The sequence below is a fragment of the Nerophis ophidion genome, linkage group LG04 (assembly GCF_033978795.1).
Source record: "Nerophis ophidion isolate RoL-2023_Sa linkage group LG04, RoL_Noph_v1.0, whole genome shotgun sequence".
Taxonomy (NCBI): Eukaryota; Metazoa; Chordata; class Actinopteri; order Syngnathiformes; family Syngnathidae; genus Nerophis; species Nerophis ophidion.
This window is the reverse complement of record NC_084614.1, coordinates 23,293,138-23,307,223: the sequence shown is the minus strand read 5'-3', so window position 1 is coordinate 23,307,223 and position 14,086 is coordinate 23,293,138. Positions and strand designations below refer to the sequence as shown.

The window sequence follows — 14,086 nt, the reverse complement described above, 5'->3', positions numbered from 1 at the left end:
ACCCCCATTTGAGAACCAGTTATAAATAAATGATAAATGGGTTGTACTTGTATAGCACTTTTCTACCTTCAAGGTACTCAAAGCGCTTTGACAGTACTTCCACATTTACCCATTCACACACACATTCACACACTGATGGAGGGAGCTGCCATGCAAGGCGCCAACCAGCACCCATCAGGTGCAAGGGTGAAGTGTCTTGCTCAGGACACAACGGACGTGACGAGCAACGGACGTGACGAGGTTGGTACTAGGTGGGAATTGAACCAGGGACGCTCGGGTTGCGCACGGCCACTCTCCCCACTGCGCCACGCCGTCCCTTAGTGGTCCCGTCTCTTGCACATCCGGTAGTCAGCTGACAGATCCAACGTGCGCATTATGAAGTTGTCACTGTGACATTTTTACATAATTAGAATGTGCTTTGTGATTCATTGGAGGCTTTCATGCGATTACAAATAAAGAAAGTGAGTAAAACAAATCAATAACATGGCGCTAGTTTCCGCCACAACAGCTAGCCGCCAAAGTTTCCGCCTATAGCTGCCTTGCATACTTCAACAGGAGAGATACTCATCATTTGTTTGCACATAAACATTACAAAATTAGAAACGGACAATGCATAAATGCGCCATACACGCCAGGACTGAATTCACCCACGTTTGAGCTTCAATGCTAACTCATTAAAGCCACCTTTGTAATTCACAAACAAATGCACTCAAAACGCCATTTATTTTCAACATGTCCGTGAGGAGCGTTTAGATGTATGCAATTCGCCCAAAATGTTACATATGTGTGTATGTATTCACCTCTTCGCTGTGGCTGGAGTCGAAACCCGCTTCTCTCCGCTGCTTGTACTTCTCAGTCACCCCGAGCAGGCGCAGCAAGGCCGGGTCCTCGCTCAACGGGAGGCCGAGGTCTAGAGGCCTCGGCCCTCCGTCCGACGTCTCACCGTCGTCCGAGCTGAGTCTTCCGCGTTTGGTTCGCTTCCCGAGCCGCTGCCGGCTAGCGCGGCCCGTAAAGGGCCTACCCGGGAAACGACCTCGGGCGACCGTTTGAGCGTTCATTGCCACCGCGACGCTGTTGGGTGACGATAACCCGCCTCCGGACGCCGCCATTATTATTCAGCACAACGAAGTGCGCCGCGAAGCCGAAACACGCAAGATGGACCGCGTCTCTCTCGCAGGCAGAAGGCGCGAGATAGGAAGGGAGGACAAGTGCATCATGGGAAAAAAACGGACTTCCCTCAGCCTTGTTTGGTTCGCTTTGTTGTTTATTTTAAAAACATTTTGAAGCAGGACTATTTTGTGGCTGTATTTCGATTTAACGTGTAAATAATCACCCCATTGGTAGTCTTTTCTGCTCTAAAAACACGTTAAATTATTTTTTAACTCTTTCATCGCCATACGATCCGTTGTGCAAACATTATTGTTGTATTACATACAACTAAATCTTTTTTAGTATACATGTTATGTCTCATCAAACCTGATATTTTATGTTATAACTTTTTGCATCTTGCCTGTGAAAATTGTATCAAGGATGATCATAATAATAATGATAATAATAAATATATTCTTATGCAACTTTCTGGCCACTCAAAGCCACCGTAGAAAGCATAAACATTAGATTGAGCAAACTAATCACTTTTTTTAAATAGACATAACCAAAGATCATTTAAATAAATACTCTACAATAAAAAATAGTCTACAATAACTTTACTATAGGTGTGGTTTATTTATGTTGGACATGCTTAACAAGTTTAATTTACAGTTTAAAATGTTTGAAGAGGCAGATATGTAATGTTGCTTTTTCTCTATATCTATTATTTATAAATTATACATCATGTATTCTACATATTATCACTAAAAATTATTTTCGTATCATAAACTGTGACTTATAATGGATTTTTACATAAATAGAAAAAAATAGAAATAAGGTACTGTACTTTTGGATGTTTTTTCCTTGATGTGCTGTTTATACAACATCAATCAATCAATCAATGTTTATTTATATAGCCCTAAATCACAAATGTCTCAAAGGACTGTACAAACCATTACGACTACGACATCCTCGGAAGAACCCACATAAGGGCAAGGAAAACTCACACCCAGTGGGCAGGGAGAATTCACACTCAGTGGGACGCCAGTGACAATGATGACTATGAGAAACCTTGGAGAGGACCTCAAATGTGGGCAAGCCCCCCCCACCCTCTAGGGAACCGAAAGCAATGGATGTCGAGCGGGTCTAACATGATACTGTGAAAGTTCAATCCATAGTGGCTCCAACACAGCCGCGAGAGTTCAGTTCAAAGCGGATCCAAGACAGCAGCGAGAGTCCCGTCCACAGGAAACCATCCCAAGCAGAGGCGGATCAGCAGCGTAGAGATGTCCCCAACCAATACACAGGCGAGCCGTCCATCCTGGGTCTCGACTCTGGACAGCCAGTACTTCATCCATGGTCATCGGACCGGACCCCCTCCACAAGGGAGGGGGGGACAGAGGAGAACAAGAAAAGAAGCGGCAGATCAACTGGTCTAAAAAGGAGGTCTGTTTAAAGGCCAGAGTATACAAATGAGTTTTAAGGTGAGACTTAAATGATTCTACTGAGGTAGCATCTCGAACTGTTACCGGGAGGGCATTCCAGAGTACTGGAGCCCGAACGGAAAACGCTCTATAGCCCGCAGACTTTTCTTGGGCTTTAGGAATCACTAATAAGCCGGAGTCTTTTGAACATAAAAAAAACAGCAATATATGACTGTTCAGGTAAATAAAGAAACAAAACATTTTGAAAAATCCCTACAATGCCAAAGCACCAGAAATATGCCACATAAGCACATTGTTTATTTGGAAAAAATAATATTACACATAAGCACCAGACTTTAAAAAAAAGGGACAATTAGATTTGCAATCTACGCAAATAAAATACAATTTATTACATTTAATAGGTAAGCATTTGTTGAAATTAAAATGTTTCTTTGCTGATTTCCTTGCGATTGCAAACCACATTTTTGACGCTGAACTGTGCTAGCAGGCGGAAGTAGCAGAAATGGTGGATTTGCCAAGCTAAATACTTTCTAGGGGGTGAATGTATAGCATGACTGTAAAAAACTACACACGGGGTAACATGACTTCCAAAATGATTCAATAAAGTCTGAAGCAAAGTCACATGACATGAGAGTGGCCATAAATTGTAAATATGTCAATGGTAATGTGTTCTGTTACAGCAGGGGTCGGCAACCTTTACCACTCAAAGAGCCATTTTGACCCGTTTCACAAAACAAAGAAAACAATGGGAGCCACAAAACTCTTATGAAATTTAAAAAGAAATAACACTGCATAAAGAGGTTTTTTTTTTGCTTTGTGCTATGCGTACACCAGGGGTCTCAAGCACCTTGATAAGAAAATTTAATGTTAGTGCGGCCCGCGAGTTTTATATGAATGCCGCTTGACAGCATTACACTTGCCAACCCTCCCAAATTTTCCGGGAGGTTCCCGAATTCCCATAGCAACTATTCTCGCAAATATCTGCTGATGTTCGCCCAGACATCAGTAATAAGGGCGTGCTGTGAAGGCACAGCCTTTGACGCCTTCTACAACATGTACAACCGGCTTGCCAGCCCAGTAACATGTTGTATGTGACTTTCGCAGACACACGTACACGACTGCAAGGCATAGTTGTTCAACAGCCATACAGGTCACACTGAAGGTTGTGATATAAAAAACTTTAACACTCTTACTAATATGCGCCACACTGTGAACCCACACCGTACAAGAATGACAAACACATTTCGGGAGAACATCCTCACTGTAACACAACAAACAGAACAGAACAAATACCCAGAATCCCATGCATCACTAACTCTTCCTGTCTACATTACACCCCCCCGCTAGCACCAAAACCCGCCCGCACAACCCCTCCGTGCGCCGGTTGAGGTGGGCGGAGTTGAGGGGGGGGTGTATAATGTAGCCAGGAAGAGTTAGGGCTGCATGACATTCTGGGTATTTGTTCTGTTCTGTTCTGTTTATGTTGTGTTACTGTGAGGATGTTCTCCCGAAATGCGTTTTTAATTCTTGTTTGGTGTGGGTTCACAGTGTGGCGCATATTATTAAGAGTGTTAAAGTTGTTTATATCACAACCTTCAGTGTAACCTGTATGGCGGTTGACCAAGTATGCCTTGCAATCTCGTACGCGTAATGACAGAAGCAGCGAAATGCATGCCCCGGCCGGCACGCAGATAGCATGGTGTAAAAGCGGGCGCGATGACATGTTGTAGAGGACGTTAAAAGTATAACCATCACGGCACGCCCTCAATATTGTAGTCCGGGTGAAAATAGGAGAATGTTAGCCCCGGGTGATTTCCGGGAGAGGCACCAAAATCCGGAAACCTCCCGAAATAATCAGGGGCGGGGGGGCAGCGATTATGCAGCTGAGCCCCATCAGAGTGGCCAAAGAGCCGCATGCGGGTTGCTGACCCCTGTGTTTCAGCATCAATGCTTCTTGCAAGATAAGTGAGGAACGTGCTGGTTCTTTTTGCGCATCCTCAGGGCGTCAACAGACGGGAATACCAGGTCACAACCTTCTTCCGAACAAGGGATCTTGCGTTCCGGCGATAGAGCATCTGTTCTTCTCACCCTCTTGCTGTACTTTGGAGTGTTTGCCTCCGGGTCACATTTCCTTACGGGCGTCTTCGCAGCTTTGTTGATCCGCCATTGGTGGTTCAAGAGCGCTTGCCGGGTGGGAAAACAGCCAAAGCATGTCATGCAACGGTGCCTGCCGGTTTCCGTTGCATCCTTGTCGTGCACCTTGATGCAATGAATGTGAAACTGTAAGAGGTTGACGCAGCGGACTATTGGGTGGCAGTCTCGACAGTGCCATTCTCTGTCAGGACAGTCGAGTCTTTTGTGTTTGATCAGCTGTAAACACAACCACAAATAGCATGTTACCACATGAGATCACCTTTATGAAGCGTACAGGTGGGCCACTCACCTTTGTGAAGGTGTCAAATTTTTTTTTGCAGAAAGAGCAGACGGGGAGCTCATCTGTGCGGTGGGTGGCTTGGTGCAAACTGAGCTCCTCAGGTGAGGCAAAGTCCCTGTCACACTTATAACATATGAAGCGGGTATTATTCTGCAACAAAATTGTAAAAAGTATTGATGAAAATACCAATTCAATTCAAATTTGTTAACAGTAAATGCAGTATACAATTGAGTAACACATGTTAGGGACGGCGTGGCGCAGTGGGAGAGTGGCCGTGCGCAACCCGAGGGTCCCTGGTTCAATCCCCACCTAGTACCAACCTCGTCACGTCCGTTGTGTCCTGAGCAAGACGCTTCACCCTTGCTCTTGATGGGTGCTGGTTGGCGCCTTGCATGGCAGCTCCCTCCATCAGTGTGTGAATGTGTGTGTGAATGGGTAAATGTGGAAGTAGTGTCAAAGCGCTTTGAGTACCCTGAAGGTAGAAAAGCACTATACAAATACAACCCATTTATTATTTATTTATATATTCCCCACTCCATGGTGGAACCCTTCTACTCCTGAAACGCTGTACACTAAAGGGTGAAAACCTGTCAAAACATGCACTATTTCTGTATTGCTTGTGCTAATATTTTTCGGTTGTTTGGACCCCATAAGTCAAATTGAGTGGAAATTTCTCGCACAGCTCTTCAAACACCATTAATAACTTTACCATCAATTGATTAACGTGGACCTCAAATTAAACAAGTTGAAAAACTTGTTCGGGTGTTACCATTTAGTGATCGATTGTACGGAATATGTACTGAACTGTGCAATCTACTAATAAAAGTTTCAACCAATCAACCAATCAAAAGGGTGTTGAGCCAAAACGGCACAAAATTCGATACGGAAACCGTGAGGGGACTGACAAGCACAAGTGTGTAAACTTTGATTAGGATGAATTGAAAAAAATGCAGGCTGGTGCTTGAGCAGCGGACATAACGATCTACTCTCCTAATTATTTAATATTTTAAATACTAAATACTGCAGAGGTTACCAACCTTTTCGAGCCCAAGATACCTGGTCTCAGCTAAATGCAACATCTATGCCTGCGTCAACTATCCATCCCTCCATCCATTTTCTAACGCTTATCCCTTTTGCGGCCGACTATGTTTTTTATATATATATATATATACACACAGTACAGGCCAAAGGTTTGGACCCACCTTCTCAATCAATGCGTTTTCTTTATTTTCATGACTATTTACATTGTAGATTGTCACTGAAGGCATCAAAACTATGAATAAACACATGTCCAGATGTACTTAACAAAAAATGTGAAATAACTGAAAACATGTTTTATTTTCTAGTTTCTTCAAAATAGCCACCCTTTGCTATGATTACTGTTTTTCACACTCTTGGAATTCTCTCGATGTTCAATGTTCACAGAGTCGCAGGTGAGTAATGATTGTCATGGACTCGTGGTTGAGGGAAGAGTTGTTTGATGTTGGATGTTAGAAAATGTCTGATTTGTTGCAACAGTCAGACATTCAGTCATTGTTGCAGCGCGGTGATTTATGAAAACATCATGCAATGCACGTTTGCAAGACGAGCAGGTGTAGCGTGCGGCCGTGCTCGGGGTGTGTGGCCGCAGTGTCGAGAGCAGCTGGATGTTCGGCTGAAATTAGAGACAGGCAGAGGCGTGTGGGCGTGTTCTAGGGTTAAAATGTGTGCCCGTTTGCAAGTCTGTTGGACATTCTCCGGGTGGGAGTGTCACTGGTAGTGTCACTGATGTCATATTAATACTTTTTTCCTAATATTTTCGCGATAGACCGTTAGGGTCCCAAAGATCGACTGGTGGATCGCGATAAACTGGTTGGCGACTGGTTGGAGACCACTGAAATACTGATATCGTGTGTATATATTGTATTTTCTGATGTAGTTCTGTAGTAGTTGTAAAAAAAAAAGACCGAAACCAATAAAAGGAGGCTGATACTGACCTAATGTCCTATCCATCCATCCTTTTTGGACCGTTTGTCCCTCTAGCTATCGCGGGGGGTGCTGGAGCCTATCCCAGCTGCATTCGGGCGGAAGGCGAGTTACACCCTGGACAAGTCACCACCTCATCGCAGGGCCAACACAGAGACAGACAACATCCACACTTACTCACTTGGGACCATTTAGTGTTGCCAATCAACCTATCCCCAGGTGCATGTCTTTGCAGGTGGGAGGAAGCCGGAGTACCCGGAGGGAACCCACGCACTCACAGGAGAACATGCAAACTTCACACAGAAAGATCCTGAGCCCATGGATTACTCACAGGACATTCTTATTGTGAGGCACACACACTAACCCCTGTACCTCTGTGCTGCCCAAAATGCCAATTATCAGCCCGGCCGATAATGGGTCAATCTCTACATTTGTCGGTCCCTTTCAGACCACACATCAAGCGTTCTGTCATTTTGATAAGTATAAATCTATGATTTGATACCATCGGACTAAAAAAACTAAAAAATATATATGTATATAAACACTACAGGCCAAATGTTTGGACACACCTTCTCATTCACAAGACAACTGATGGTCCCAACCCCATTGATGAAGCAAGAAATTCCTCCAATGAACCTTGATAAGGCACACCTGTGAAGTGAAAACCATTCCAGGTGTACATTCATAGTTTTGATGCCTTCAGGGACAATCTACATAGTCATGAAAATAAAGAAAACACATTGAATGAGAAGGTGAGTCCTGTACAGTATATAAACATATTTTTTCCTGAAGATGAAAAAGACAGAATTTACTAATGAAATGTGCCTATAAGATCCACATTCTAATGCAGTGATTCTCAAACTATGGTAAACACCAGTAGTGGTACGCCAATCAATTACTTAATTAAATATTAAAACACAGTGTTACAAACTGTTCAAACGGTGTGTATTGTCACAGTGACCAAAATATATAAATAACTAGTTAAATAAAACCTCTGCCTTGTTTTTAATAAATAATTAGGCCTACTATGCAAGTGTATTTTGATGTTTGTCAGTATGGTGGTATTCGGATGGCTATGTGTTGTCTGTGGTGGTACTTGGCGAAAGAAGTTTGAGAACCACTGTTCTCGTGTTTTTTTAAATTTCAACAATGTGTCTGTTGCAAGCCAAAAACAAACAAATCACACTTAAAGGAGCATTTTTACTTTCATCAGCTGCTTTGCGTAAAGGTCTGGGTGAGTCCTTCTCATGTGCGTGTCTTGTCTCCTAAAGTCAGGGAAGGTGATATGACATTGAGAACAGAAATGACTACAATCCACCCCTGCAACAGAATCAGTTGTAACCGTAGTGGCCTTCTTCACGTTGCTGGTACCTTCAATGACTTTTGGCATATTCAGCATTTCTATGTCTTCACACCTGGTTCGGTGTAATAAAAACAAATATACATAGTATTATATGACAATGGCTACATATACAGCAGCAGGCAAAATCCAGACCATAAATGACCCCAGACTTGGCTGCGAGTGCATTTCAAAACTTGGTGCTGAAAAAATAAAAATAACACTATTGTCATGTACTGTAGAAGCAGGGATGTCCAAACCTTTCCCACCAATAGCGGCCAAACCTATCGAGAAATGCTAGGAAGTTACAGTATATAGATTTTGGGGGAAAAACACCATATCAGCTCTGCATTTTTTTCATTTAGCTGTGGTTATTTTACAAATATTTCAACTTTCTTCTCGTAAATTTCTTTTGCTCATTATTTCATGACATTATTCCGATTATATTTTGACATTATTGTCATAAGGCAGGGGTGTCAAACTCATTTTAGCTCAGGGGCCGCATGGAGGAAAATCTGTGCACACGTGGGATGGATTATTAAAATCATAGCATTAAAACTAAAAAATAAAGACAACTTAAGATTGTTTTCTTTGTCTAACTTTGGCTGAAAATAGAACAGACACATTCTGAAAATATTACATTATAAAAATATAGAAAAAAAAAAGAAGTGGTAAAGTTTATAAGAAAGTGAATATATGTTTATAACTGAATACATTTACATATGCATAAAAAATGTGTTTGCTTTTGCATTATTTGTTTTTATGAATTAAGTAACGTTTATGACAATTTTTTTTCCAAACAAAATAGAATGTGAGATATAACAGGATAATGCATATATTTATAATTTCTTTTCAAAACGGTTACACAAAAGTGGGACCCCAGAACTTTACTGTGGGACCTCATTTTTATGACTTGATGGGGTCCCTGGGACCCCATTTTGAAAATTCCTAGCACCAACACTGATGGAGTATTGGTGCGTGTAAAACAGCAGCAGGCGGCTGTGGCCTGCAAGCTGATTTTAAAACTAATCGAATATCATCCCGGATTTGACCCGCGGGCCTTGACTTTGACACATACTGTAGGTCAAAAGGTTACAAGTTTTCCTAACCAAATTATTCCAAAAACGTTTTTCTCATAATTTTACAACTGTTAAGAAAATACCATATTTTTGCTGTGAAGGGGAACTGCACTTTTATTTTAATTTTGCTTCCATCCATCCATTTTCTAGTGCTTATTCCCTTTCGGGGTCGCGGGGGGTGCTGGCGCCTATCTCAGCTACAATCGGGCGGAAGGCGGGGTACACCCTGGACAAGTCGCCACCTCATCACAGGGCCAACACAGATAGACAGACAACATTCACACTCACATTCACACACTAGGGACAATCTTATCATTCACAATTCCTATGTAAGACAAGAACACATTTTTTATGCATTCCAAGTCGTTAAATACGGAAAGTACCAAGTGGCTAACAATGCAGCTAATGGCAGTACAGTATTCCGCCCGTAAAGACTTCTAAAAAAACATCAAAAAATTGCCAACAATACTCCATTCACAACTTTTGAACTGAATATTAACCAAGTATTAGCAATATTGTTATTATAATGGACAGCTGGTTGCATTAGCTCTATACTTTTAAAGTTTCCCTCTTGTTTCCATGTGTTTTTACCTGATTGTTTGCAGAATGTATGTATCTGCACTGCAACCACATCATTTCCCTGTTGAGGGGTGGATAAAGTCTATCCTATCCTATTATGTTCATATGTTGTATATCTTGTTCAGCAATTAGCAAAACTGCTTAGTGTTTCACTAAAGTGTAATATGTTTAGCACTCAGATTCGATAGCTGGTTGCTCATACTCCGTCTATTCAGGCTAAAAAATATAAGGTTCTGGATCATCATTTGTCCCAAAGTAATCGTTGTTGTCTCCGGTGAAGTTTTCCAAGAGAAGTAGTGTTGTTGTTGTTGAAGGAAAAAGCAAACATTGTGATGCGTCTGTGAAATTAATATACCGTATTGATGTGCCTGTTACTACATTACATAAAACTTGCAGCTTATACATAAAACATTGATGGAATCTTTTGAAGGTATTTTACAGCGCTGTATAGGCGGAAAAGAGCAAATCCTATTGAGTCCTTTTCTAGCTGACTTTTGCTAGTGTTTATTTACTAGTTAGAATGCATAAAAAGGACATACTGTAAGTTTTCTTGTCTTAGATAAGGTAAACAACATTCCAAAAAAGTGTAGTTCCCCTTAAATACAATTATAACTTTATCCTGAATTACGAAGTTATTTTTGTGAAAATGACTACCGTAGTTTCATGTTATTTTAAGTATGTATTTTGATAATGTACCTGTCATAAAAAACAGCTTCGTACCGAAAGTAACCCTCAAACCCCTTTTTGAATTTTTTTTTGTCGAGGCTATTGCAGGCCTGGGCAATTATTTTGACTCGGGGGCCACATTTAGAGAAAAAAATGTGTCTATTTTTATGAACACTAATACAAAACCTCACAATAATGTCTGATTGAATGCTAAAAACGTTATGACAGACCACCTTAAAAAACATAATGGAATTTTACATTTTTTCTATGAAGGATAAAACACTGAATATTGACAAAATATGAACGTCACACCCCCTTTCGATCGACACATTTTACAATCAAGTGAAACGCAACAAACAGTGAAATATGAACACGAAGGGTACGAAATAAACCCACCTACTATTTGATATATCACTAAGCTTTAAAACTTTGTTGTGAAAAGCTCCTTCCGCGTCTGTGGAAACCCTACCCGCTCACACTTCTTGGTGCCTTGTCTAAGCTGCTGTGACATAGAGCAGTGTTTTTCAACCTTTATGGAGCCGAGGCACATTTTTTGCGTAGAAAAAATGCGGAGGCACACCACCAGCAGAAATGATTTAAAATTGAAACTCACTTAACAGTAAAATGTGGTTGTCGCAATTGTTGGATATGACCTTAAAGCATAAGCAAGCATGCATCCCTATAGCTCTTGTCTCAAAGTAGGTGTACTGTCAACACCAGTCACATCCCCTCATGACTTATTTTCACTTTTTTGCTGTTTTCCTGTGTGTAGTGTTTTACTTCTTTTCTTGCACTCTTATTTTGGTGGCGTTTTCTCTTTTTTTTGTTGGTAGTTCACTGTAGCAGTTTCATGTCTTCCTTTAAGCGATATTTCCCTCATCTACTTTGTTTTAGCAATCAAGAATATTTCAGTTGTTTTCATCCTTCTTTGTGGGGACTTTGTTGATTGTCATTTCATGTTCGGACGTACATTGTCTTTGCTCCACAGTAAGTCTTTGCTTTCGTCCAGCATTCTGTTTTGTTAACATTGTTGCCAGTGCAGTTCTAGTTTTGTTCTGCATAGCCTTCCCTAAGCTTCAATGTCTTTTCTTAGGGGCACTCACCTTCTGTTAATTTTTGGCTGAAATTAGATTTTCTTATTTAAACGGGGATAGCAGATCCATTCTATGTGTCATACTTGATCCTTTCGCGATATTGCCATATTTTTGCTGAAAGGATTTAGTAGAGAACATCCACAATAAAGTTCGCAACTTTTGGTGCTAACAGAAAAACCCTGCCTTTATCGGAAGTCGCAGACAATGACGTCACATGTTGATGGCTCCTCACATATTCACATTGTTTTTAATGGGAGCCTGCAACAAACAGTGCTCTTCGGACCGAGAAAACGACAATTTCCCCATTAATTTGAGCGAGGATGAAAGATTCGTGTTTGAGGATATTGATAGCGACGGACTAGAAAAAAAAAAAGGCGATTGCATTGGGACGGATTCAGATGTTTTTAGACACATTTACTAGGATAATTTGGGGAAATCCCTTATCTTTCTATTGTGTTGCTAGTGTTTTAGTGAGTTTAACAGTACCTGATCGTCGGAGGGGTGTGTCCACGGGTGTCTTGACGCCAATGTCTCAGCGAAGTCGAAGGCAGCTTTATGGACGGGGCAAGCTCAGCTGATCTCCGGTAAGAAGCGACTTTTTACCACAATTTTCTCACCGAAACCTGCTGGTTGACATTCCGTCGTGATTCATGTTTGCTTGACCGCGCTCTGATCCATAGTTAAGTTTCACCTCCGGGTATTTTAAACAAGGAATCACAGTGTGTTTGTGTGGCTAAAGGCTAAAACTTCCCAACTCCATCTTTCTACTTTGACTTCTCCAATATTAATTGAACAAATTGCAAAAGATTCAGCAACACAGATGTCCAAAATATTGTGTAATTATGCCGTAAAAGCAGACGACTTTTAGCTGTGTGTGTGTGCAGCGCTCATATTTCCTAACAGCCCGTGACGTCATGCGTACACGTCATCATTACGCGACGATTTCAAGAAAAAACTCCCGGGAAATTTAAAATTGCAATTTAGTAAACTAAATTGGCATGTGTTGCAATGTTAATATTTCATCATTGATATATAAACTATCATACTGCGTGGTGGGTAGTAGTGGGTTTCAGTAGGCCTTTAAGCATTAGACACCTTTTTACCTGCCCCCTGCCTCCCGCTCTAGACAGCACAGACACTCAACAACAACACATCATTTGCAGGCTATAATTACTGCTTTGCAAACGATATTATTAACCCAAATAGGTGAAACTAGATAATCTCCCACGGCACACCAGACTGCATCTCAGGGCATACTAGTGTGCCGCGGCACAGTGGTTGGAAAACACTGACAGAGTACCATAGTCAATCAATCAATCAATGTTTACTTATATAGCCCTAAATCACTAGTGTCTCAAAGGGCTGCACAAACCACCACGACATCCTCGGTAGGCCCACATAAGGGCAAGGAAAACTCACACCCAGTGGGACATTGGTGACAATAATGACCCAGTAGCTACTAATTAGATGACCATAGTAACTATTTAGATTACCATAGTAACTGGTATATCATCCAGAAGCGCAGATTCCAACCATTGAAATAATTTGTATAGTTCAAGACTTACAGTCGTTTAAAAACATCACTGCACATCATAATGGCAGATACACTTTCCATCTTTATAAATCCAAAAAAAATGATTTGGGAATGTCCGGCGGGCCAGTTTGAAAAACTCGACGGGCCGCATGTGGCCCCCGGCCTTAATCTGGCATTAATTAGCAGATATATTTTTTTGTCAAGTGTAAAATGAATGTATTTCTTTTGTTTTAAGTGTGACTTCATTTACGACTATGTTATCCTATTGGTGAGATGAAAAAAAAAAAAAGACCCCCAGTAATCATGAAAGAGACAAACGGTAGGAAAATGTAAGATCGATGGAAGACTTAAAAGAATTTCACCGGGTGTAACAAATAACGATGACAAAAATTTTTTTTACCCTCGTACAGTTTGTATCAAATGTAAATATTTTATTTGTTAAATAAACCATATAGAGGACATATATGTGTTTTAAATACATCACTAGTACATAAAAACGTCAAAATGTTCGTACCTCCAGTTAGCATTAGCGACGCCAAGTGTTGTTCTTTCGCACCACGTGACCTACGGAAACGAAATCTCGTTAAGCGAAACCCCGCGAGACTTCCGGAAACCGAGGAAATTTTACTCCACTTAACTTGTGAAATCTGGTTATTCAGAAACAACATTGACAACAATAATTTACCAATCCTTGTTTAATATCTCTGCCATTTTGACTAACCCTAACCCTAACCCTTTAAGATATATTATTTTATGTTATCAGAGGAAGCCATGTTGCCTAAAGGCCTACTGAAATGAGGTTTTCTTATTTAAACGGGAATAGCAGGTCCACTCTGTCATACTTGATCCTTTCGCGATTTTG

At 41.1% G+C, this 14,086-nt stretch overlaps 1 protein-coding gene and 1 long non-coding RNA gene across 8 annotated transcripts in view; both read right to left on the bottom strand.

Annotated features, from left to right (window-relative positions):
* The window catches only part of kmt2ba (lysine (K)-specific methyltransferase 2Ba), an 86,846-nt gene extending 85,545 nt beyond the window's left edge, over positions 1-1,301 (bottom strand). For 2 of the 5 annotated variants that reach the window (XM_061897494.1, XM_061897495.1), the window contains exon 1: positions 801-1,292. In XM_061897494.1, coding sequence (XP_061753478.1) covers positions 801-1,109 — 309 coding nt within the window. In that variant the 5' untranslated portion in view covers positions 1,110-1,292. Of the gene's footprint in view, positions 1-800 lie in introns of all 5 variants that reach the window. The other 3 variants (XR_009806427.1, XM_061897496.1, XM_061897497.1) reach the window with 3 other exon arrangements.
* A 1,510-nt stretch (positions 1,302-2,811) lies between these two features.
* Positions 2,812-13,986, bottom strand: LOC133551126 (uncharacterized). 3 transcript variants are annotated; one of them, XR_009806426.1, is made up of 4 exons: positions 13,739-13,986; positions 12,177-12,316; positions 4,978-5,118; positions 2,812-4,904 (listed from the first exon to the last, which is right to left on the bottom strand). It is a non-coding gene; the product is annotated as an uncharacterized LOC133551126 (long non-coding RNA). The 3 variants fall into 3 exon arrangements; XR_009806425.1 differs by having other exon boundaries at positions 12,177-12,313; positions 13,739-13,981; XR_009806424.1 differs by lacking the exon at positions 12,177-12,316 and having other exon boundaries at positions 13,739-13,906.
* Positions 13,987-14,086: the final 100 nt, after the last annotated feature.